We start from the raw sequence: 25,255 nt of genomic DNA on the forward strand, positions 1-25,255 counted from the left end.
GTGTACCTACTTTGTGAATCTTTTCAACGGAAAGCTTCATATGTTATTGTAAGTGATTAGGATAAGTTAGAATTTATTGATTGTATAAGAATACTCTTGTGACATAAGTTTATAAATGGTTCAGCGACATCTATGAGAAATAATTTGAAAATAATATAAGTTAAGTGATTGCTAATATTCATTAGATGATGCTCAAAAAAAACTTTTGTATAATAGCCCACTATTGCGGAAATATGAGCAATAGTGTGTCTAATTATCATGTACCGCTGAGTGCAATTTCATACAACTTGCCAACGACAAGTCTGATCTATTTGTTTGTATATGAGAAGAGAGGGGTAGTTATAAGATACAGTGTATGTGTGTATTAGGTAAACGTACAAAATAATATAAGAATTTATTTTAAAATATCCATATATTTACAATAGTTAAGTTGTACCACAAAATATTATGTATACGTACTACGGAATGTGTGGACATTGTGTATAGCTACGCGCATCATTTATAAAACAGTTTTTGGGCAGATATTTTATCACTTTCTTCAAATCATGAATTTTGAACTTTACTTAAAATTGATTTGAAATTATGTTTTGTATTATTTATGCGCGTGCGATAGTACAATGTACTTAATACATTTTATATATTTTTATAACTGACATAGAGATTGTAGAGATTAGAAACAATATACAATGTTCAAACGTTTATAATATTGAAAATACATCACAAAGTATGAAAACGGTATTTTATTTCAAAATGTTACGTCCTACACATTTCTACGAACGAGTGAGAATATAGTTAGTAATAATTAACTAGCGTAAGTTGCATCCAACTCTATAGTAAATGCTTTATTTGAACACAATTAGCAAAGACACGTATATTGTAATAATGCACTAAGATCCGTTTAGGCAAAAGGCAGTGTTTTGTCTTTCCAAGAAATCGACGACATGAAAACCAACCTTAACAACTCAGTGTATAAGGTACAAAGTAAAAAAAACGGTGCGATCCAGATCTTAACCACATGTCGTGTTATGCCATACAATTTCAATAACAAATACTTTATGAAATAACGATATCTCTACACATCTAACTACACACAACATCCATATATAGTAATTCTCTCTTTTAGTCAAAAATCTAAGAAACACTCTGAACAGGCAATATATGCGGCGGCCACACAATAATGGACTCTATTGCTTAATGTGACCTGGTTAAACTCATGCTGGGAAACAATAGGCAATATTGTCTATTATTATGTGGCGCGTACATTGAAAGCTAATTACGATTAGTAAATTGATTATATCAATAGCATCTTTAACATTCACAACAACAACATTAAATGGTTCGGGGTCCCGCGACTATATTAATACAAAGATATGAAATACATTTATAATGTCCGATAAAATATTTTAATAATTTTCGTTGACATTCTATCACACACAATAAGCAAATCTCATTATCTTTAAAAAATACATTTAGCAAATCACATAAGGTATTTAATTTATATTTATTGAAGATAAAATTTTATATTTATACAGGAAAAAGATTATAAATGTGAAAAAATACTGTCATTGTTGTGTCTTACTTTTTATGTAGGTTGGTAAGTTTATTAATGTAACAAAGAATGTTTTATAAAAGAGAGGTAGCTTTCTTAAAAAACGACACAGGTATGTATATCTACGAAAAATTTGGCCACAACTTTATACTGTTTGAAACGTATATAATACAGGGTGTTAAGGAGGTTATTGTGTATTTCCAAAATTATCAAAACTTTTCTCTCACAATACCTACCGTCTTACAGCACCCTGTATGAATATACTACCTCTACCAAAGCTTTACTTGTACTATACATAATAGCAGATACATTATGTTATACATAACACAGAGATTTACATATAAAATAAGAGAAAGGTGCCTCCGTAACGTATCTTTAAAATCAGATCAATTTATAAGGGCAAGAGAAAAATGTAAATACATAAAAAAAACTTATCCTAAATTGTTTATGATTTGTGAACTTCAACAAACAATGAGTGCACACACCACAAACCATGTTTATACTAATTTCTAACTGTACCACCGCTAAGGATAGATAAATGTATAGTAAAATATTTCGATGATAGTAACTAAGGCATTCTTACAGTTAAACAAAAATATTACTAACGTTAAAATATAAAGAAGCAAGACGACGAAATCCGACACAACAACGTATGCTATTTTTATATACCTACTTAAATTGTTCCATTATATTCAAAATTTCACATACAATATGCATGCTTATCTCGCGTCCTAATGAATAGTGTACATTTTAAAAATATTTTTGTGGGAAACAGGTTAACAGCGATATCATGAACATGAATATAAAGAACGATAGTTTCGACCTTCAGGCTTACTCTTGATACAACTTTAATATTGACGTAAGCGAAACTAGGAATATCATGCGCAAAAATACACTAATCGAATCTAACCATTCAAACCCATTTATCATAGACATCTCAAGTGCGCTAGTATTTTAAAAGCAATACGAAAAATCAATAAATGTTTCAAGAATGAGCCCACAGATGTCGTTAGTTGAACACATTCGGCAAGGCAGTGATTCGACCTCACACTTTGTACCTACTCGCAAAATCCTCCCATTATCAATAATAGCCGCGCTTTTCTAATGACACATTATAAAGCGGCGGAACACGCCAAACTTTCACGGGCGATGTTCAAACGACACTTTTATAGATTTAATGACTCGGCAACGTGTCGTAAACCGTCGGACGCGACTAACATCTTTTCCGAGCGAAATTAGTCTCTAAAATATAAATAGACGCGGTTTTACCGGCTCATGTACTTTTTATGTTTATTGATTAGCCGCTACAGCTATTCGGGTATCGATCTGCAATAGTTCGGCGGAACGTTTCGAGTGTATTTTTATCAATAGTTTCCAACGATAAGCGTCCACCAACTCTAAACTACAAATCCTCTACAATACATAACACGCCGAGGCTTAACAATACTGTTCGTAGCTTTGAGCACACAACACCTAGACTTATCTAGCATCGAAACAAAACGTGCCTAAGCCTTCTACACACATGCCGAGCGGCTATGCATTGCCGGCGGCTTGGCTGTAGAGTGTAGACTAGGGATGCCCGATCTGAATCGATCTTCTGGTAGATCTATCGATTCACGGCAATACGATCTACCGATTTTTTTAGATCGATTCAAAGCCATACAATTTATATCAAGAATGTACACAAAAATAAATTTTATGATACGATCTTCCAAGATCGAGATTCAAAGCCATACGATCTAGATCGAGAATCGAATCACGGAGTTACGATCCATTACGATCCATAAGATCGATTCAAGCCTAAAAATCGGGCATCCCTACTGTTGACAGCCGCCGGCACTATGTGTAGGAGCCTCTAAACATGCGTAGGAGAGGGTTGAAGACAGCCTGCGGTGGCGCACAGCAGGCGCATTATTCCTCAGTCGCGCGCGATGGGCGTGCTACACGCGTTGTTGGAGGGCGGGCGGCGGTCGCGGGGGGAACCCTCCCCGTCCCCCGCCGCGCCCCCCTCGCCCTCCGCGCACAGGGAGGTCAGGACCGTGCTGGAGGATACTTCGCGCACGTATCGACGCTGCTCCGCTGGAAGGTAAGGGTGAGGGTGAGGTTAGTTGGTGACAGATACAGCCTGTATAATTTAATGTTGCATTTTTTAATGGTGCAGGACATGGGCTTCGTTCGACAGCAGGGTTTGTGTCGTAATATACACTTTTAACAGGTGGGTTGGAGATATCTTACAACATAAACATTTCATATACAAGACTCGTGAGCAAATGTTACAGTAATTAAAAGATTTTAACATGCATTATGTTTGACTCATATTTGTCACGTCTCAGGTGTAACAAATGTTGACCAAAATTATAAAGGGACCGTAATTAGTGGATCGAGATTATGCACGTTTGTAAACCACTTTTGCACGTTTACACCACAGAGAAAAAAAACGTAATAGATTACTTTGTTTTTGCAGTAAAATTTAACTAAGTACAAAAGAAACCCCGATCAAAAAGGTTATAAATTATTAGTTTCTGTTTGTAATCAACCAACTCAAACGGTACGATCGATGCCGATGGTATATTTATGCGCTAATCTTATATCACTCTCCGATATTTTTTACTTTGGTCTGGCTGAAGTAAAAAAATAGGAAAAGCGGATAGAGTGGCCGAGACCGTGACATTGACAACTGCATGCAACCGAGGGTTTATTTCTAGCGTGAGAAAAAACGCCAGAGCTTTACTAAAAATAAACGTAATGGTCGGTAATCGCTAATCGTGTTTACCAACTATTACGTGTTTAAATACTATTTATTTACACATTTTATGTATATGTGATAACATTTATAGCGACTTCGTATAAGATATTTTGTAAAACACTTTTAGAAAGAAAATCTCACCAGACTTATTGCGTATAAGGAAAACCAAGAAAATGAATGTAGGTTACTATGCCTGTCAGAAAATAGATCATCATCTGTTGAAATAAGCCTCTTTCAAGGACGCACTTTTTCAGGACGAGAGGCGTCCCAAGTAAAATTTGGAACACTAGAACCGTTAGTAAGTTTACATTCTAAACATACCTAAATCAAAACGACATACTATACCCACATTAATAAACACAACCGCTAGAGAACATTTTAGAAAGGGCGTCTATGTAACCAACTCTCCCTAGCAGCAAACAACCTAAACACAATTAGAGCTAAGTGTTTCTAGGTGGGCATAGCCAAGGACTAGGGGGAAAGTCGTCTAGCTTTCTAAGGCACTGGAGGTTGCCGGGCCAGCGGACCAGTTAGCACACGGGTAACTGTGTGTAATGAATTCGAGAGAAGAAACATTCGGGCATCGGATTACAGTATTCGATTGAGCTAGTTTTATACACTTAGTACACTAGCTGTTCCCGCGAGCTTCGCTTCGCCTTAAAAAGTTTTCCCGTGGGAATTCCGAGACAAAAAGTAGCCTATCATCTTTCTCAGGATCTAGACCATATGTATACCAAATTTCATTCAAATCCGTTCAGTAGTTCTGGCGTGAAAGAGTAACAGACCGACAGACAGACAGACACAGTTACTTTCGCATTTATAATATAAGTTAGGATTTAGGCAAAAGGTAGGTGGGATAATAATATTCTACATCTTTACATTGGCTTTCTTTAATATTTCAGTTAGAGCTTTTATTACTACTCTTGATAAAGGATATTTAAGGTTATTAGAGTTATTACAGAACATACAAGTAAATTGAAAGAAATGAATTATTTAAGCCCACTAGTTGAACAGCCTATTTGTAAAAGTTAGAGCTGTATTCGCAAACTTAAGTGCTCTCGTAGTGAAATGGGGCAATCATTTTCCCCAGCTGTTTTTATCTCACTTTCTGTATAGGAATTCTCCAACTTAATTTGCCGTTGAAACTGTCTAAGTTGTAAAGAAGATAAATATTTTCAACTGTAAAATTATCTGAAAGTCGACACATAATTGGTATTGAACCTGGAACCAACGGATACTGAATCGAAGCTAAATCGAGTACAGACGGGCAGGGTAAGTCAGGAAAGGTCTCAATAAATAAACAAGACGGGGGAAAATTTACGACTCTCGGATACGACCATGTGTGAGTATACAGGGTGTAGAGAAAAGGAACAGAATGTAGAAACAAATGCATCTGCATCTGTGTTAGATATAAACACATTGTGGATTGACTGTTCTTGGCATTCTAATGGAATTATAGATTTAGAATTTTACCTCCAGGGAAAAATGGAGTGTCATTTATTTATTTATACACATTCTGATGCCACATCTGATCGTAATGACGAGCTGCGTGACCCTTTTTGACTTACAGTACCCTACCACAATACTCAGTACCTATATGCAAGCATATATGCTGCTGGTATACCATGCCAGAAGCACCCTATACATATAAACCTACACAAGGGCCCACCTAAGTGCGCCTACGTATATTACGAACTTGCTGTAATATCGACATGATGTTCACATATCCAGGACGCAGGATGTGGATCGTAAGACGCGTCGACGTATTTTATAGACATATTAATGGCAAGGTTAAGTTTAATGTGAAGCTGGTGGGTGCATTGCGTCGTCGGGGGAAATGGCAGGATATTCTGTTTTGCATTAACGTTTATCCACTAGACTGTGTTTATAGGAAATTATTTGGTTGCGTAAACAAATTGTGTATTTTATCTTCAATGATATAATTAAGGAAAAGGTAATTCTCCTCTGCTTAAAGATCGCTGTCGGATGTCGATGCATCAGAATATATTGTTATAAGCCGGCAATGTTAGAAGATTTAAACATGAAATAGTTACGTCTTTCCAAAAAAACATTATACAATTAAACGTTACATACCTACTTACAAATAGTTTATAAGAAAAAAAGGAGTGAATGTTTCTAGTAATTTTTCTAAGGCTAATATTATAACGATAATATGTTGACTTAGCACGAAACTATGAAATGTCTGACCGTGAATGTAAAAGCAAGGCCCAGAGTCTAGGAACTCAACTAAAACGTTTCCGATTTTTATTCAGGTATGCGTAATTATTTTAGGTAATTGTCTTTTTAACAAAGAACGGAAGTGGATTACAGTCAAAAACCTTAAGTTAATGACTGACGGCCGCAGGACAGAGTTTCATGACCCCCGCGAAAATGTCGTTGGAAAGGCCAGTCTAGCTACCTATTAATAAACTTATAAAAAATATACCTGCGTGGAATAATGCTTAATATACATATTATATTTACGAAGTATATTGTTTCAGTGAAGAGTGTGAGTGGGGTAGGTAAAAGGGTACAAACCTATTTCAGGCTGAAAAACTAGGGCGATAAAAATATAAACTTTATGAAGGTTTTTCCCTCCCGCCGAATAAAGTTATAAAATATTTCATTCGGTCTTTTCGGTCCCGAAGTTATTTAAAAAAGGTCATGAACCTTTCAGTTACTTCAGTAGAAGTTGAGTTTATACAGGTCATCTACGTAAACATATTTAAAATGCTTTTATTGGTTACAAAACTTATGATATAGGGGACAAAAATATGGTTGAATCGTTCGGGCATATTTTTCAAGAACCTGTAACAACTAATAGGTACGTATCCTAGAAATTCACCCTTCAAAATGCTTATACTTTTGGAGTAATAATATTGAAAGTCACTTCCTGTAGGTTTTTATAGCGCTTTGTTAAATTAATTTCTTAGTTTTACTTTCACCGGTTCACACAAGAACAAAACTTGCTTTTCGATTGTACTTCTATATTCGCTATCGACAACCTGTCAAAATTGTTGACACACGACACGGTATATTCGAAAATAAATGAAAGTTACTGTCGAAAACTTAAAGTAGGTAAAAAAAACATTACAGACAAATGACTCGTTAGTCTTTTGTGTAGGTAGAAGGAAGTTTTTAAATATAAAAGCGTAAAATAAATATACCTAAGTATATATTATGTAAATTATACCTACATGGTTACTTGTATTATTCTGTGGCATAGCCCCAGTCACAGTACCCAAAATTAACCTCTGTTACATAAAATCGTATAATCAAATATGTATTCAGACTCTCGGATACGGAAGCAATCAAATTGTATTTTATGGACTTTTAAAAGCTGTACATTTAATTTACCGAATTCAAAGTTACAAAGTGTTTTTACGTAATCCACTTCTTTTAATGCTTATGGGTATTTGTGCAAAACTGTATTTTTGCGAAAATACTTTGTAACTTTTTTAACTGAAATCAAGCGTGTATTAATTCAAATTCAAAATTCAAAATTCAAAATTCAAAATTATTTATTATCCATATAACACAAAAACATAATTATAAAAGATACACCTTGCCCTAACAATTTAACAAAATTTTATGTTTATAACTGAAATTAATTATTGTGGCCCCACACTAAGCAAGCTTGTATCGTGGGTACCTTTACAAAGATTTACTTAATACTATTTCGCAGAGGTAGTTAGGCAGGTTTTTTTGAGTAAGTCAGTCAGTTTGTAGATAGGTATGAATTATGTATCCTAAACTAATTCTAAACATGCAATAAAGGAAAAAATAAATTAGGGGTAATAATATAAAATGAATACGGTGAATAAATATATACGTTTATAAATATATACATTTATGTGAGTAAGTAATAATATATTTTAAATTATGATTTTAAGAATTTCCTCAGTCTGTTCGTATGACAAATTAAGTAAAATCTTATATGTTTTCAATTTAACCTCATTGCACGTGTTTTCACGGAAGTCACAAATACTGTGAAGTTTATTATAAACAAACGGGTGCAGAAAAAAGGGAAATTTTTGGGCGAACTTCGTTTTTACCTGAGTGACGTTAGCTCTGTATATTCTTTTCCTAATTACTTCAGGATAGTCTGTTGAATTTAGCATTTGTTTGTGAACTCTGGGTACGATTTTGTAAATAAATAATCTACGGACACTAAGAAGCTCTGCCTCCAAATACAATTTGCGTGTTGGGTATCTGTACTTTCTTTTTAACATTACCTTTATGACAGACCGCTGAGCTCTTTCCACCTCTATTATTGTAGTCTTATCTGATCCTCCCCATACCGAAATACAATAGCAAAGAACAGATTCACAGATGGCTTTGTAAATAGTTTTCAGCAGTGGAAGGTCTGCAGAATTGCGGAGGTGCTTCATTATATTAATGACTTTTCTCACTCTACCAGAAAGAACATGAATATGGGGTTTAAAAGAGAGATGTTGGTCCAGTATCACCCCCAAATACCTAACGTTGTCTACCCTACTCAATTCTGGGCACCGGCATGATACGGCTAGGTGGTTAAAAGGTCGAAGCTGTCCGCCGCATTTGTGGATTTGAAGTTTGGCAGCTAGTGGAGGTTTCGATGCTAAAGTTTTATGAAAACAGATGTAATTTGTTTTTTCAGCGTTTAGAGTTAAAAGATTACGAAGTAACCACTTAGCAACCTCGCTCATGCCCTCTTCCGCCATAAGATAAACATCATCCCAGGAATCCCCATGAAAAATCACGGCTGTGTCATCTGCGTAGCAGTATAGTTCGGCTTTACCGATTTCAAGGGATGAAATGTCATTTAGGTACATCAAAAATAATGTTGGGCCCAGAATGCTACCTTGCGGCACGCCAAAAGTGATGTCCGTAATTGAGCTAGTAGTTTGACCAATTTTTGTACACTGTTTACGCTTTGATAAATAACTTTGAAACCACTTCAAAACTATTCCTCTGATTCCAAAAGACTCTAATTTATTTAGTAGGATAGGCAGAGACACCGTGTCGAACGCTTTAGAAAGGTCCAGGAACACACCCAAGCACGATTTTCCAGTATCCAAAAGAGAGGAAACAGACTTGACCATATCTCCCACGGCGTCTTCGGTTGATAAGCCACGTCTGAAACCATACTGTCGGTCATATAGTAGGTTGTTTGTCTCGAGAAAGTGTACCAAACGAACGTTAACTATCATTTCCAGGATCTTGGAGAATGTTGGGAGCAATGATATTGGACGATAGTTTGAGGGGTCATTCTTTGAACCGCTTTTATGTATTGGAGAAACTGATGCAGTTTTCCATACCTCTGGGAAAACTCCCTCAGATAAACTGTTGTTATAGATGTGTAAGAGGGGGATCACAACATACTTCCTGAGTTTTTTAATAAGCCTGTTACTAACTTTATCCAAACCTGGGGCGCTACTTGTTGGGAGATGCTGTATTATTGAACTCAGTTCAAGCTCATCAGTTGGATTTAGAAATAAGGAAGCTACGGTAGAGGTGCGTGAGAGCGTTTTAGATGCTAATGAGCCCTCACTTTCTCCGGATATATTAAGTATGTGGCCCGCCAGAGAGGCTCCTATGGAACAGAAAAAAGAGTTACAGTGATCTATGGAATCCTGTGGATTGTCACAAGTGGAAAGCAGCGGTGTGTTGTTAGTCTTTGGTTTGTGTGCGTGACAGATATCCTTTATTGAATTCCAGAGTTTTTTAGGTTCATTTTTGTTGCGGTTCAATTCATTTCTTTCGTACTCGTGTTTTAGGTTATGAAGAAGAGTATTACAAAAATTTCGATATCGTACATATGTCAATTTCACTATGTCATTGTTAGGATATTTACGAGTTTTTGCGTGCAGAGCATCCCTATTTTTAATGCATTTCATCAGACCAGGAGTGATCCAAGGTCTAAAGTTGTATTTTGACCTTGGTATTCTTACTTCCTTGGTATGTTTGTCAATGGTGGATGTTATAATGGTCATGAATATATCTGCAGCTCTATCGACTGATTGTTCATTGGTGACCGGAGACCAGTCAAGGTTTTCTATATCATTCACTACGGCATCATCGTCTACTTTAAGCAATACTCGTTTTAAGGGTCTGATGACTGCCAACCTTACCCCCAACATGACAAAGTCGTGATCGGTAACGGTGGCTTTGCAAACAATAGATTCAACGTCCGTTCCAGCTGTGACAAAAATGTGATCTATGCAAGACTTGCCATGAGTTGGTTTCGTAACTGCTGGAACCAGACCATGCTCTGCAGCCATACACAGATATTCAGATCGTCCCCTGATAGTTTTGTCTGATATAAGGTCAATGTTAATGTCTCCCGCCAGTATCACACGACGTTTTTTATCTAGAGTCTGCAATACACCACCAAGAGATGTCACGAAATCTGTCGGGTCGTTAAAGGATGGGGAGCGATAGACACCCACTACAGTTGGGTGGTTAGGGATATCCAAAGTTATACAATTACCTTGCTTGAAGGTGGGTTCGTACATTATTGCATCTAAGTCTGATCGGACGTATGCCACAACACCGCAGTTTTGATTGATAAAAACGCTTGATTTAAAAGAGGTGTACCCATCGAGCACTCCAACAATTGTCCTATCACTTAACCGACATTCTGTAAGGATAATGACGTCAAAACTCAAATTTAACCTTTTCAACAATACTAGGAAACCATCAAAATTGCACTCAATGCTTCTAATATTAAAGGTGGCAATTTTTAACGGAAAGTCATTATTTAAAATTTGCTTGCATTCTTCAGCTGTTGCTAATTCGTGACATTTAATCTCGAAAACATTATCCATATTGTTCAAAGTCGTATCTACTGTTAATTGAGCCATCTGGATCGTGTATATTTAGAAAATAGATAACTTTTGATTAACGGTGTGATATAATTGATAAATTGCAGACTGTTCGGCATATCAAAGCTATATTGTATACTAGGTGCAATAAACATGACTAAGTATGTTCTACTGTTTTTTAATTCTCTAGATTGAGTATTATAGATAGATGTGATTGGGCTTTCATATATACGTATATTAACATAAATATAATAGGTATACTTCATGCACATATTATGTATAAAATATATATTATAATCAGATAAATTTGAGAGTGTGTTGAGTTTTAAATTAAGTACATGCTTTGTTCCTAATGATAATGTGAATGAATAGAGGTATAAAAGTAAAGGTAAAAGAGAGCTAATTATGTATCTATATGCAGCTAGAATTCTAGGCTGTGTGGTTTTCACGCACTCCTCCTGCTTGGCTTTTTTTTTTTGACTTCATTAAAGCGTCGGTCGAGCTCTTCGTGAGATCCGATGCTGAGTGCTGGTGATCCATCAACTCTGCGCAGGTACAAGCGCCCGCCACTGACCCAGCAGTGTTTATAGTAGCCAGTGGATTTGTTTCGCTCTCTAGCATCCCGAAATAACTGACGTGTGGCACGCGTCAAACGCTCATTAATGTATATTTGGTGAGCAGGACCTTCCATTTCTATGTCCGTTGTGGTAAGGTTCCTGCGACTTTTCGCCGATTTTAAAAGGTTGTCTCGTTGAACCTTTCGGAGTAAGCGTACCACGACTGGTCTGGGGGACGGTCTTCCTATTTTCTGACCACCTAAGTCTTGCAGGCCGAGGCGGGGTCCAACTCGGTTAATCCCATCTATATCAGACTCTGTTAGGTTGACTCCGATCTTTTTTGAAATGACAAGGACCGTATGAAGAAGGTTTTCATTCCGGGATTCTGGCAATCCAATAATTTCCAGTTCGTTTTTCAGTGCGGCTTGCTGAAAAGTGTTGGACTCAATTTTAAGCTCGCATATCGTGGCTTTTAATTCTGCTATTTCAGTATCTTTCTGGGTCTCTAGAACCTTTAGTCTCGTGTCGGTAGAATCAATTTTTGCGTCAATCTTATCTAGGCGATCATTGTACATTTTCATTGATTTGAGAACTTCTGCGACACTCTCCGTAAGTTTACCCATCTCCTTCCTTAGTAAACGGATTTCATTTGAGTAGTCATCAAGTGGTAAGTCGACTTTAGACTTTGGCTTCGATTTTCTTTGTGTAATGTTCGAGGGTGCACTTCGTACAGGCGTAGCGCTGTTATCAATCGCTGTTATTAATTTATTTAATTAACTTATTATTGATTTTATCAAAGATCAATCGTTATATTAGACGTGCCAATTGCACGAAAGCTCCTGCGTAAGTTTTTCGGCAGTATACAGTAACCATCCAGGTGTTTACAACCCCAAAGAGAATAGAATAGTATATAATCTACATGGCGAACATTGTATTCGCTGCTGATATGATAATTATCAACTTTCAGGTGAACCCCGCGAGATGTACGGACGATCTAGTCAAGTCCGCGAGGAAGCGCTGGATGCGGTCCGCCTCCGATCGGACAAGGTGGAAAATTGGAAATCATTGGGAGAGGCCTATGATCAGCAGTGGACGTCCTATGGCTGAAACTATGAGATGAAACAAAGTTAACTCTCACCGATCATATTGTGGAGGTTATCGACGACGATCTCGGTGTTGTAGGTGGCGTCCACGGCGCGGTGCAGGAACGCCGTCCAACTGCGTAGCTCGTTTTCCTGCAACAAGGAACGGGAACGTTAAAAGCCTCTAAAAGCAACCCAAGTCAAGGTTGATCTGAAAAACATGTATTGCATAACGACTACATTGGGCATAATCCGCGTAATAACGTTTACTGGCGTCGGAGCCGCTCGTTACATATTCATGATCTCTTACGCACCAGTGCGCCGTACACAAGTTAGTGACCTAGAAAGTAAAGCCTACACATTAGGGTTGCTATGTTTTTTCCGAGTCCCAATGGGAAAAAAGAAACTGAGGTTCTTAGATGGATCACTATTTGAAATCCTATTTGTTAGAATGTTGTTGCAAGTCATTACTTTCATTCATAAGAGTAAGTGTAAATAAAATCATACTAAGCAATAAAATCAGAAAAGAAAATCATACTTCAGCTTTTCACAGATGGAAGATTGTCTGTCTTGTGGAGCAAACTTGGAAGTTTGGGGCGAATGGCAACCCTATGGAGGATGGAAAAGTTTTTGCGCTTGGCTGAATTCTGAACAGAATCGTTATTTAGTGCCCATTAGGTCATCTGAAATAGGATTTAGGGTCCCGACCCGACCCAATTGCCAAAGTTAGAAAATTGTTACATGGTAAATTATATCACTTTTATTCCTACTTTTGGTAGTGTAAACCCAACATTTTCAGATAGTTTTGCTACTCCGTTAATTCAACTTTAAAAAGAATGAAATAAAAAGTGAATTTTACTCCACCGAACGAAAAGAGGGATGTTATAAATTGGATGACTACAGATATCACATCTGTATGTCTGCCTGCATATCTGTAAACGGTAAGGAAGGCTTCGAATGCAGTTTTTTCCTTGACAGTTGACTAGGTACAGTGCGTTTTTATTGACGATTCTTATTATAGCTGAACGCTGGTGGGTTTAAAAGGATAATGGAAGGTCATGCATCCTAAATTGCACAGTAAACTAGACAGCTAAATTAACCTAAAACGAAAGCGTGTCCTAAAAAAGAAATTGGCGAATCGCAGCCAAAATTAAGAGCAATCACGAATATCTAGGTCTGCGCCCTAGAACAGCATCAATAGAGACAACTCAATGAGGCATTAACCGTAACAGGAAGGGATATTTCTAAGAAGAATCGTTAGAACGAGACCTAATTTCCAGATATTCATGATTGCCCCATTTTATTTAACAATTATGGCACTAATTAGCGCCAACAAAATTAGTTCTTTACAAAAAGTAAGAATAAACATCTATACCTACTGTCTCTATCATACCTAAACCTGAGACCCAGGTTCAAGTTCCGGCCGGGTCAGCGACATCTATTAATAAACGTGACGATGACAGACACGGTCTAGTGGAATACACCATGAGATGGTACTAGGAAAACATGATATTACGAGTAATAGGTGCAGGTAAAGAAAGAGGATTCTCAATTTATCATCTCATGATGACCCACAAAAATTTGTTGCCTTTCATTAATTATACTCAGAGGAAGGTTAATTAATCATTTATGCTGTGCTGAATGGTGAAACAAATACAAGAAGCTTACACTTTGCTCAGATAGATATACGTAATTAATTATTTAAATTGTGCCATTAATACAGCTGCTGAAAAGCAAACATGGCTAGCTCTATCTTTCAAGTTCATGCATAAACGGTCAGTATTACATCACACCTACCAGGCGCTCAGGACATTGATGAAGAAAGATGCTAATAAAATGATAGAGCAGATTCGGGAGTTCAAGATCCTACAGTGGGTCAGCAGTATAAATAGACGTGACGGTCTGGCGGTCACGGCTAGCGATGTGACGTCACGGGATAATGCTTCCAGAGTACCAGGGTATAATAACTTTCAGGAGGTACGAATGGAAATACAACACTGGATTCAGGTTCGGTCACGGTCATGGTTTGGGTTTGTACGTACATGGGTACTTTTTCATGACCTCAAGGTCGACTGGAAGATTTTCCTGGGACCAGTTTTACTATGTAGATACTTATATAGAGTTTGATTTGTGTGTTGACATACCTACACTAGATGTCTGGTAAAATTGGACGTGTTTCTAGGCTAAATCGTATTTGCAAAGTGACAAAAAGGTCAGGCGGGTACGTTTGTACTAGAAACACCATGCAAAGGGATTTTTGGGTCAACAGATATGAAGCAGTACTCCAAAACGACATTTCTCGGCCACCTTGCGAGATAGCCTAAATACACAATGACGCGTTACATCTAAAGGAAAACTTACAGCCGAAAACAATGTACAATTAACCCATGTGTCAAGAATAATGAAGTTGAGTACGTTCAGAGTATCATGTGTAATTAGATTGAAATTGTTAAATTGTCCGCCCACGCTCGTTTTGATGTATCGCCGGGCGATGACATGTGCGGAACGTGCCATCCACCATCGTTAATCAAATCACACAATACAGGTTCACAGACCTAATATTTATTTTACAAATGAAATATCTTTACTTTTCTTCGGTAACTACTATAATAACCTACTCATCTTTTCTGTTTTCAGGGAGCCACTGTAATGAAATACTTAATTTAAATATGATTCTTACATAGGCGATGGCCCGTTAAATTATATCCGTTCCCCAGATTTGTATTAGTTCTTATAAAAACACTAAGAATATTTGTTTCAGACAATACAGAGACACGGTGTAATGGGGCAGAGGCCACAGATCATAACAGCCCAAATGCGGCGGCACACGCGATCCATTATGCACCATTTAGGAACACCAGACAGCCATCAGACAGTAGCAAACATGGATTATTACATTCTATCTCTATCAGTCCATCCATCCAAATGTTGTCTGGAAGATATTGATATAAGCGATATGACCGCCTTTTGTACACTACTATTTTTTAACGTATAACTATTTTTTTCCCTTGTGTACAAATAAAGAGTAATATCTATCGAATACATTCACGTTATTTTCTCTAGGAAACCCATTATTCATTAGGGATTAAGGAAAATCTCTCATCTTGCGATTTATTTTCATTTGCGCGCTGTATTTTTATAGCTCGATCAATTCCCATTACCCAGAATCGCTGAAAAATTATCGAGGAAAACGGATGCAAAAACACATCATACATAACCTAAACAGTGTTCACAGAATATCTAATGCTAAGTGTGTCTAATAAACAGTATTAAAATGTGCGAAATGATTTCAGTCCAACGGGTTCTAGTGAGAGTTGAATTCGCGAAATGATAAATAAATCATGATTCTTAGAAGTCTCGATTAATAGTTCCATTTTGTGTGTGATCATTCGCATGAACAGAACAGTCATTGCTTAGTTACACAGATCGGCTTTAAATTATAGGACTATATGGTAAGCTTAAGTCCTACATGTGCGGTTACGCTTAACTTAAGCTGATAACACAACGCCTTAGGTAAGTACATAACATGTGGATTACATAGCACCCATATGCATAAATAAATAGATCTAATTGAAATTAAATGATTTGGATACTAATATTATTTTAAAACGAAGTACTTTTTACTATTCTGCACATTTAGATCGATGTCTTCATCAAGCGTTCTGCAACTGTAATTTAGAATGAAAACTACCAACTGCGAAACTGTTTCCAGCGAATTACGAAAACGCTATGCAACAGTTGAGAAGTAGCGGCTCGCATTAGCTATGGTTGAATAGTTAGTGCCCTTATGATATAGATAGATAGCTTAATAATTCATGGTTTTCATATACCTAGATATAGCGACATCGATAAGCTATTGGGATTCGTGAGTGTGGTAAAAATCGATGCGATAAAGGCACAATGCCAATCATAAATGTGCCGTTTCGCAAAGTTGTTTAGTAAGATTAAGTATATGTAGTGTAGCTAACAATGAAGGAAAATATTGCTAGGCAATTCGCACGTCAAGATAGATAGATATTCTTTATTTGTTTACAAGTACCTCTGGGTGAGCGATTCTGTACACAGGTATAGGTACACGGAACTTAAATATATTTGAATATTCTTTTAACACCTCGCTTTTTTAGGATCACCGCTTCACTAACTGATGTGTGCGTATGTGTAAAATGAAAATTTTATTTCAAAAAAAATATTAAAAAATCTTTCTCATTCATATGCTACCAGATAAAAATCTGTCATATTTGATGAAAAGCGAATGACCGTTACAATCGAGCATGTGCTTGCGCACGCGCAGCCGGCGGCGGCGGGTGATCCTGCGCGACGCTTTCACCGCCATTACAGCAGCGCACCGAATTAGAAAGCGAATTTCCACTTACATGCTAATTTTGAGCTATCCCCATAATAACTCCATTGTTCGCACTCGTTTTTTGCTCGTCCTATTGTTACCATCGGGTTCGTTGACCCGAGCAGATATCTGTTACTAACAATGCGAGCGGTGTTACGCAAGTTTTTACGTACATCGTCGATTTCACGCGGTAACACGCTGTCAATACAGATTTCAATCTTGCTAAATCAAATTGCTACGGTCTGGGTGAGCGACGCTGATCTCGTGTTTACAAGCGCTATCGTGTTTCTATCGTGTTTCGATGAGGAAGATAGTGGTCATAAATGAAATAGGATGGTCTTTTTCGTAGCGTGTCGGTGACAATCACTGGAGCTTGACTAGGGTTTGTCACCATGGTATGTGGTGAATTGATTAGCCAGTTAGTTTAGTTGTTAGTCGCTGGCTGCCCAGAGTGCGCCAGACGTTTATGAGGTACAGTTGATACGTCACTCGAAGAGGCTCGTTTCATCCACCAGCCTAAATGCTTACCACATTTTCCGATTCATTTGGTGTGATCATACACTTGCGAGCAAAAAGTTCCAGTGATAATTACTCCTAAACGGAAAAGGCTAGCTTTATGACGCCGTCTGCAATATTGAAGTACATTTAACAGCGCATCAGAATATTACCAACTAAATTCGTAAATATTGTGTTCAAATTATAAATTTAATGTTGGGGTTTTTGGTGTCGGCATTTTGTGAGTGGGAAATTTTCATAGCTCGTGAGTGTAATAAAAAGGAAGTCAACACAGTACAATGCGGTTAAAAGTCCTTAGATAAGGAAGCGCGGCGCGGACAGGAGGATTAGACGGATTACATGCATACGGCTTTTGTTCACCAGATCGCAATCTGACCCCGTTAGATAATTTATTGGTCGATTTTATTGGAGGACATACCGTATTGCAAGTCGATGGCTTTCATTATCTGGTTTGTGATATTTTGTTTTTAATAATTATTTATAAAGGTATTTGATTGTATTAACCATTAAAAGTGTCAACAATTTTTTTTGAGTCACATGTTTGCCGAAAGTTAAATTCTCATGAAATAATAACCGCATCAGATGGAATACAGGGTGATATTTTTATTAGCTTTGTTGTCTCGGGTCGGGATGGTTCACCGAGTTGACGGGTCAGTGACATCTACGTTGACACATCAGGGCCCGTTTCTGCTTCAACATACATTAAAGGTATTATGTGACTTCTATTCTATTTGCTTATATTTGTATAATTTTATAAACAAAAATATTTTAAGAGTTTTTTATATGTATCGTAATATCGGTCGGTTGTGGCATTGTAGCATTTGTTATAAGTACCTATATAAGATGCAATATGTATCATAGAAGTTTAACCTTTATATCTTGGTTATGCTTATATTGGCAAAAAATTATCGCGCGTACTAAACTGGCCTTGATCTATATAGTATAATCTTACTATCTAAACTGTCCTACTAGCCAAATTGTATCAAAAATATTATCAGAACTACTAGTTAATAGTATACCTGGCAATAACTATAATAGACATGAAGAAACGCACCAACTCCAAATAACCTAACAAAAACTATGTAATAAAAGCACTTATATTTTTAGAGGTACTTATTCTAAAAACCAAAGAGCGGTGTTAAGTCAACATCATGTTTATTTTCAAATTAAATAAATGCAATGTAAATTAAATTCAACACACAAACATGCAGCTTTTAAAGCTCCAGTGTCGTGCAAACACGTAGCGCGGGGTTAGTGAAAGCTCGCGAGGGGAGCTTTTAATGTTAATGTGCATTTCTTTCCGAGAAATGTGAAATAAAATATGAGTGAGCTGTTGAATTTTAACTTGCAGAGCTATAAAGCGAGCGATGTCCAGACAGCAGGAATATTAACACACCTACTAGAGCGACATGAAGTACATATTATAATATATTGAGCTCGCATACTACCATATTTTACACCCTATATCAAGGGTTATTGGTAAGTAGACTTGATCAGAAGATGATAGAGGAAGGCATTCACAGTCGATTGAATCCTATAGTGCTGATAACCATTTCTAATATATTTAAGATTTAAGTTTTTTTTAGTTTTTGTCATAATTTATGTCTGGTGTAGTCTGGACACACTGTGTCCGTAAAGCATAGCTGTGTATTCTACTAAGTATTTTGGTAACAAGCGATAGTATTTTCCAGTACCTACATATTAAAATCAATGTCCTCCAGCTATACAATGATTCATCGACCTCACGGCTCGCCCCGTTGGCAACAGCCAGAGGGATGTCCCGGCCGCGTAGGGCTTCTGAAATCGGATGACGAATACGCACGTCCGATACCAACCGTCATATGGGTTTACTATCATTGCTGTGAGGGAAACACACCGGCAAGTCTGATTCTGTGGCGTTATTTTGCAGCGGTGAGGTGAGATGCATTATTTTGTAGAGTTTTACATCTAACCAAGGAAATCTAACGCGACTAGTCATAGAGCTTGCAGTCGGATCGCATACGATTACGATTGACACCAAGAATCGGACATTTTACGAACTTACAAGCCTGTCGTAAATTTCATGTTCACTTTGTCTCCGCATACCCGAAATATCACAAATACATCGCAAAACCTGTAATTCTTTAAAAAAATCCCTAAAAATCCTTTTACGACTCAACAACGCAACCCTATGAGTGTTTCCCAGCGTGATACATTACTGTCGCAACAGAGTACTTTGCAACGGCGGCGTGTCGAGGTTTTCTACAAACAAAACGTTTTGTTCTTTAACTTCTTAGTACTTTTCAATGAGCAAATTTTCTATGTTTTGCTTTCACTCTCGTTAGAGTGGGACGTTTGTTTATGTACTAGTGTTTACGACTGTACCTAATGGTGGCGTAGAAAGTCTTTTATTGAAATGTTTATTTAACGACATACTAATCAACTGCTTCTGTTGACCAACTAAACGTGGTGTTTGACCCACATATAAAATATTGAATACTTACATATAATATTAACGTACTTATAATAAACCAACAGTTGGAATAGCTAGGTATCACGAGTACAACGAATTCTGAAATCTGTGACCTGAAAATATTCAGATATGATATGACAGTTGTAATAACACGGCTGGCCTAGATAAAAATCATCTGTTTAAATAAACATAAAGATTGGATTTTATTGTATTGATTAGTCATACCTTTTATCTGAGTATTAAGATTACTGGGTTTTCAGTTCAGTTAGTAATCCACCGATGACCTATTGGTACATAAAGTACCTAATAATCTGTGATATTCATTATTGTAAAATAAAATATTTCGTGTTCGTATAAACTCTGAAGGCTGGAGGCTGAAGGAAAGAAGAACGGGTCTCCCGATTAATCTTAGATTAAATCTAATCCGGTTAATCTTAACTTATCTTAACACCTAACATTAGCGGTAACATATCCATAAATTAATGATATGAGATAACAACTCTTTTTAAACAAAGTTTCCAGGGAGCAACGTACTAACCTGACTCCCCGCAGGGTTATTAAGGTCAACGGTCGACTGAAAATACTTACATAAGCCTCAAAGCTTATGTTATGTACACAGTCTATTATCACAGCTATATACTATGTATATCTTTAGAATAAGAAGGAATAAAATATTTAACTCTTTGCGTATTTTGATGTTTTATTTAAATGTGACCGAGAAAAGACATATAAAACAACAAGTTACGAAAAATAACAAAAACAAAAATGAGTAGGCTGAGCTGTGAAACATTTAAGCTTGCTGACCTCTTTTACAGGGGAGCTAAGCTCCAATTTCCTCCAGGGACTAAAAATAAAAATGGAAACGCAGAAAGGCACTACTCAAGAGGATCACTGAAACATTTCGCTCATTTTCATGAAACAAGACACGAGAGACTATCCGTATAAAGATACCTCTATTTTTTGGGCGAACCTCGACGAGTTCTTCTTCTTATCGTGTCGTTGTCGGCGAAAAGTACTAGAGCTGGACTTGTATCGTGGTGTCAAGCATATATTGAAGTAGATACGGCTATAAACCCTCACCGTTAAAGGAACAAAAGGCGGTTTGTAAGTTTGAAAGGGTAGAAACGTGTATAGCTACGAGTACCTATGAACCTCACTGTACATACATCGTCATTAATTACAGTACACAATTGGATAATGTCGCTTAATTGGCCAAGAGTGTCGGCTCCACACTTCATGACTTCATAACAGCTCATGACCCGGCTCCTTCCATTATCGCATGAATTAGCTGGAGCCATTACCGTTAGCTCTGAATTACCTTATTTATCCTTTGAGTTGAGAAGTCGCCAATTTGAACCTCCCACTGTTATGATTATGACCTGTTATGGATACTTTCTTATGTCACTTGAAAATTTTTTAGCCTTGAATAGCACTTTAGAGCCAATCCAGCATTGCTAATGCGATACGAAATATCGTTTCGTCAAGCCAATAGCTTCGCCGCAATAGCCGCGATAGCTTCAATCTCTTTTAATCACGTCGGACTCTATTAACCTTCAGACCCTAAAGCTTAGAGCTTAGTAATAAAAACCTTTTCTCTCAGATTGAAAATGAAAATTCTGATTCAGCGTTTATCTCCGAAACGATTAATTAACCCCGATACCACAACCCAGCGACCAGACAAGATTGAGTCAGGACAATCAGCGCAAATCAACAACCTGTAAATTGGGGAGTGACTCTGACTTTACCAAGAAACATCAGAGCACAGTCATGCCATAGTCACCTGTATGTCCAGGTGATAGAACTGTAGTAAGCGATAATTTAAAAATCTATTCATAAAGCCGGAGTGTAGGCCTTGGCAACAAACGAGGTCGAACACTGAACCTCTTTGCTCTATCAATGAACCTTAATTTAATGACCTTTTCACTTTCCGTGATTCGGCGATTTTTCTCCAAAAATGCCGGGTCAATATGCTGCGTAACGAAGTTATTACACTCCGGCGTGTGTAACTAACATTGTTATACCCTTTTCGTGAAAATTATAGGCAAATTAAATGGCCAATATAGTGCGTATTTCCGCCGTTTTTGTTCGACACAATAAGAAAATTGGGCATAAAAGTTAATTAACAATTTAACAAGCATAATTTCTGAATTCAAAATCAAAATCGTTCGCCTAGCGTTCGGTTAGGTATTAAAAAGAATGAAGTCCAATCAATAGCTACGCAAATAGACAGAGTAAACATAGTATTTGGTTCACACTAATCACTCTACCGTAGTGAAGCCATACTCGGTGTGTATAATTCAGGTGTTTAAACAACACACGTATTTCTGGTATTAGTGGTCGCAGTAATTACTCGGCCCTTGACACCACGAGTATTTACTACACCGCGGTGTATCAACACATCGATTACACGAAGCATGATTTGTCACACGTTTTTTACAGCCGAAATACCTATGTATTGTGATAAGTATTTTTTGTGCTGTTTCTAGTCAATCCGAAATGTTCTTATTTGATACAACGTAGAGGTCAATAATTTTAACAACAAAGGCGGGTTAGATTTTTTTATCCGTACCTAAGTATTTCTATAATAAGCGAGTGGGTAAATAATTGAGCAAAAAGTTCGAAAACCTTAACAACCTGCGTCGTGAGAATTCGGAAACAATCGGAGCTGTAATTAATGGAGCGGTTCGACGTGATTGGAGGAATGATGGCGGGAAATGATCGTAAGCGCGGGTTTCCGGGCGACAATGAGTTGCGGGAGAAAGTTCCTGATTGGCTGAAGGCAACCACAGGCATTGTGCGCAATCGACTAGACTAGTGGGAGGTGTAGGAAGCTGGTAGAAGATAGTATTAAGGTATACTAAAGTATAAGCTGTGGTCGACTTGCGAAACTCTACATAAGGGTGAAAAGTTACATTATGTATATTGGTATACCATGATGAATACCGTCTTGCGTGTCTCCGTATCAGGATCTATCAGGATATTTATGTAGATTACTAGCTTTTGGACATCGTGTAACGATTATCATTCTCTACTTAATCACTCTAGGTCAAGTTGCTATGTCGGTAGAGATATATTCTGTATAATGATATCTGTGGTGTAAGAAGATTTGCGATTCCGTGGTTTAAGAGAAAATTCATGGCGTTTTGAAACTTAGCCTTAGATCCGGATTTCGTCTTAAAAAATTTAGATTTCAGGATTCCGCTAATACTCGTAATTCGAAGTTCAGAAGAGTTTTAGTTATTTGTTTGTAATGTGTAAAAAATAAAAATGAAAACTTTTATAGTATCAATAAAGACCACGAAAAAATTGGGATGATAATAAATTGTATCCTTAAAATGTTTACATACCTAGTTCTTTTCATGAAAATGAATTGAATTATTTAATCCAAACTTGTTATCTTAGTAAAAAGTGGCTACTCTGTTCACCCACTGGCTAAGTTGACCCTGCCCACCCCTTCCGGAAATACAGTCCTGACAATATCTCATCACAACCTATCATGTTGCTGCTGCTGGGGCTCGGGTCTCCTTCCAACAAAGGCAGGGCCCTGACAATGTAAAAAAAAGAACAACTCACCATCTTATTCAGCATACTGTCCATCTGATCGCGATGCGTGGCCGTCAACAGCTGTCTAATCTTGCTCGCATTCGCCACACACTGCGCCATGCACCTCTGCAGCGTTGCCGCTTGCCTCACGAGCGCCGCGCTGAGAGGCACCGGGCCCTCGCCAGCCGTGCCGGAGCCGCGGAGGACGGTCTCGAGGACGTGCGCGTGCGACGAGACGTAGTCCAGGCAGCGACGCAGCTCGACGGCCTCGCGACGTTGCCGCTCTGTTGGGGGTGAAAGGGTGATGAGGAAATGGTGGACTGATTGTGTTCCACTCGAGAGAGATAAAGGACCTTTGCCTCTTAGAATAGAGTAGAATAGAATGATGGTCAGAAAATGTATACATGTACTATTGGTGTATTGGCTGCTGGCCTATATGAACCCTCAATCAGCCATAGGATATGTGGATCCCACCTTGTTTTAAACTTTGATTTTGTACGTTGATGATACAGATTGAGAAGCCAAATGGCATAATGGTTAAAGCTGAGGGCCGCTTGAAGCCTGTCTCTTATGGTATAGTATAATACAGGTCAAGCTTGTGTTTAGCCTGAGCTCATGTTGGGTAAGGATATTGAGTGAGGCCAATACTAGTACTTGATGTTATTTTCTTTGAATTTTGGGGTAGGTGTAATAACTCCTGAACATTTTGGTAAGTAAAAATGTATACATAGTATTAAGACCAGGTAATGATAATAGGATTGATGAGAGATATGAGAGGTAACTCTATATTATATTCTTTCTATATTATAGGATTGATTGTATGTATCACTTTTAGTATACCTTACTTTTTCAAATAATGTTTGTTAAATCTTTAAGGTATTCCGACATAAAAAATTATATTTGGAGTCATTATGTATATTAAATCGAGTAGTTATGGCATTAATTCATTTATAAAACTCACCATATAATTTAAAAATATGTTTATTTACCAAAAAACACAAATGAAATTCTGTTACCATAGAAAATAAAGTAGAGCACCCCTACAACCATCCCTTCAATTCTAACCTACAAACTTTACCTTTATTTTCTATTTTTAAGATATTTTATAGTGGTATCGTATAGTAAGCAATAAAGTTGAGTGAAAATTTTAATAATACTTGGAAATACATTCAAATTAGTAAACATAGATTAAAAAAACCACTTGTAGGTAATAAAAAACGTAGTATTTACACGTAATTTCAAATGCACAGCAAAAGAAAATACACGATAAATTCAAATGTTATAAATGGTTTACCATGAAATTCGTATATCTTCTGGGTCCTTCTCAGATACTTCTCCTCCTGCAGCTGGCGCTCCTCCTGTGCCTGCTTCTCTTTAGACTCCAGGATGTCGAAATACGAGGAAAACAGGGTTTTTCTCTCATTTGTATTTGTAACGGTTTCTTGCATTGTGAAAACGGGGGTTTAAAAATATTATTCTATAACAGAAAGATCTCCTGTGCTTCACTAAAAACTACAGGGTCTCTAGTGTAAATTTATGGAAAGTATACTACAATCTACGGCCAAAATAAAATAATCGAAATAAATTCAAAACAACACAACCACTCCTTCCCTGACACAAACAACAACTGATGGTCATAGACAAAATCTCATTATAGAAGGA

General features: G+C 37.3%; 1 protein-coding gene across 1 annotated transcript; it reads right to left on the minus strand.

Moving 5' to 3' along the window:
- Positions 1-393: 393 nt before the first annotated feature.
- On the minus strand, positions 394-25,233 carry LOC105391740. Its single transcript, XM_038114557.2, has 4 exons — positions 24,888-25,233; positions 23,624-23,877; positions 12,797-12,893; positions 394-3,628 (listed from the first exon to the last, which is right to left on the minus strand). Exons 1-4 carry the CDS (start codon positions 25,039-25,041, stop codon positions 3,468-3,470), a joined length of 666 nt encoding a protein of 221 aa, XP_037970485.1. The 5' UTR covers positions 25,042-25,233; the 3' UTR covers positions 394-3,467.
- Between the last annotated feature and the right edge of the window lie 22 nt (positions 25,234-25,255).

Source organism: Plutella xylostella, chromosome 29, assembly GCF_932276165.1.
Source record: "Plutella xylostella chromosome 29, ilPluXylo3.1, whole genome shotgun sequence".
In the NCBI taxonomy this organism is placed as follows: domain Eukaryota; kingdom Metazoa; phylum Arthropoda; class Insecta; order Lepidoptera; family Plutellidae; genus Plutella; species Plutella xylostella.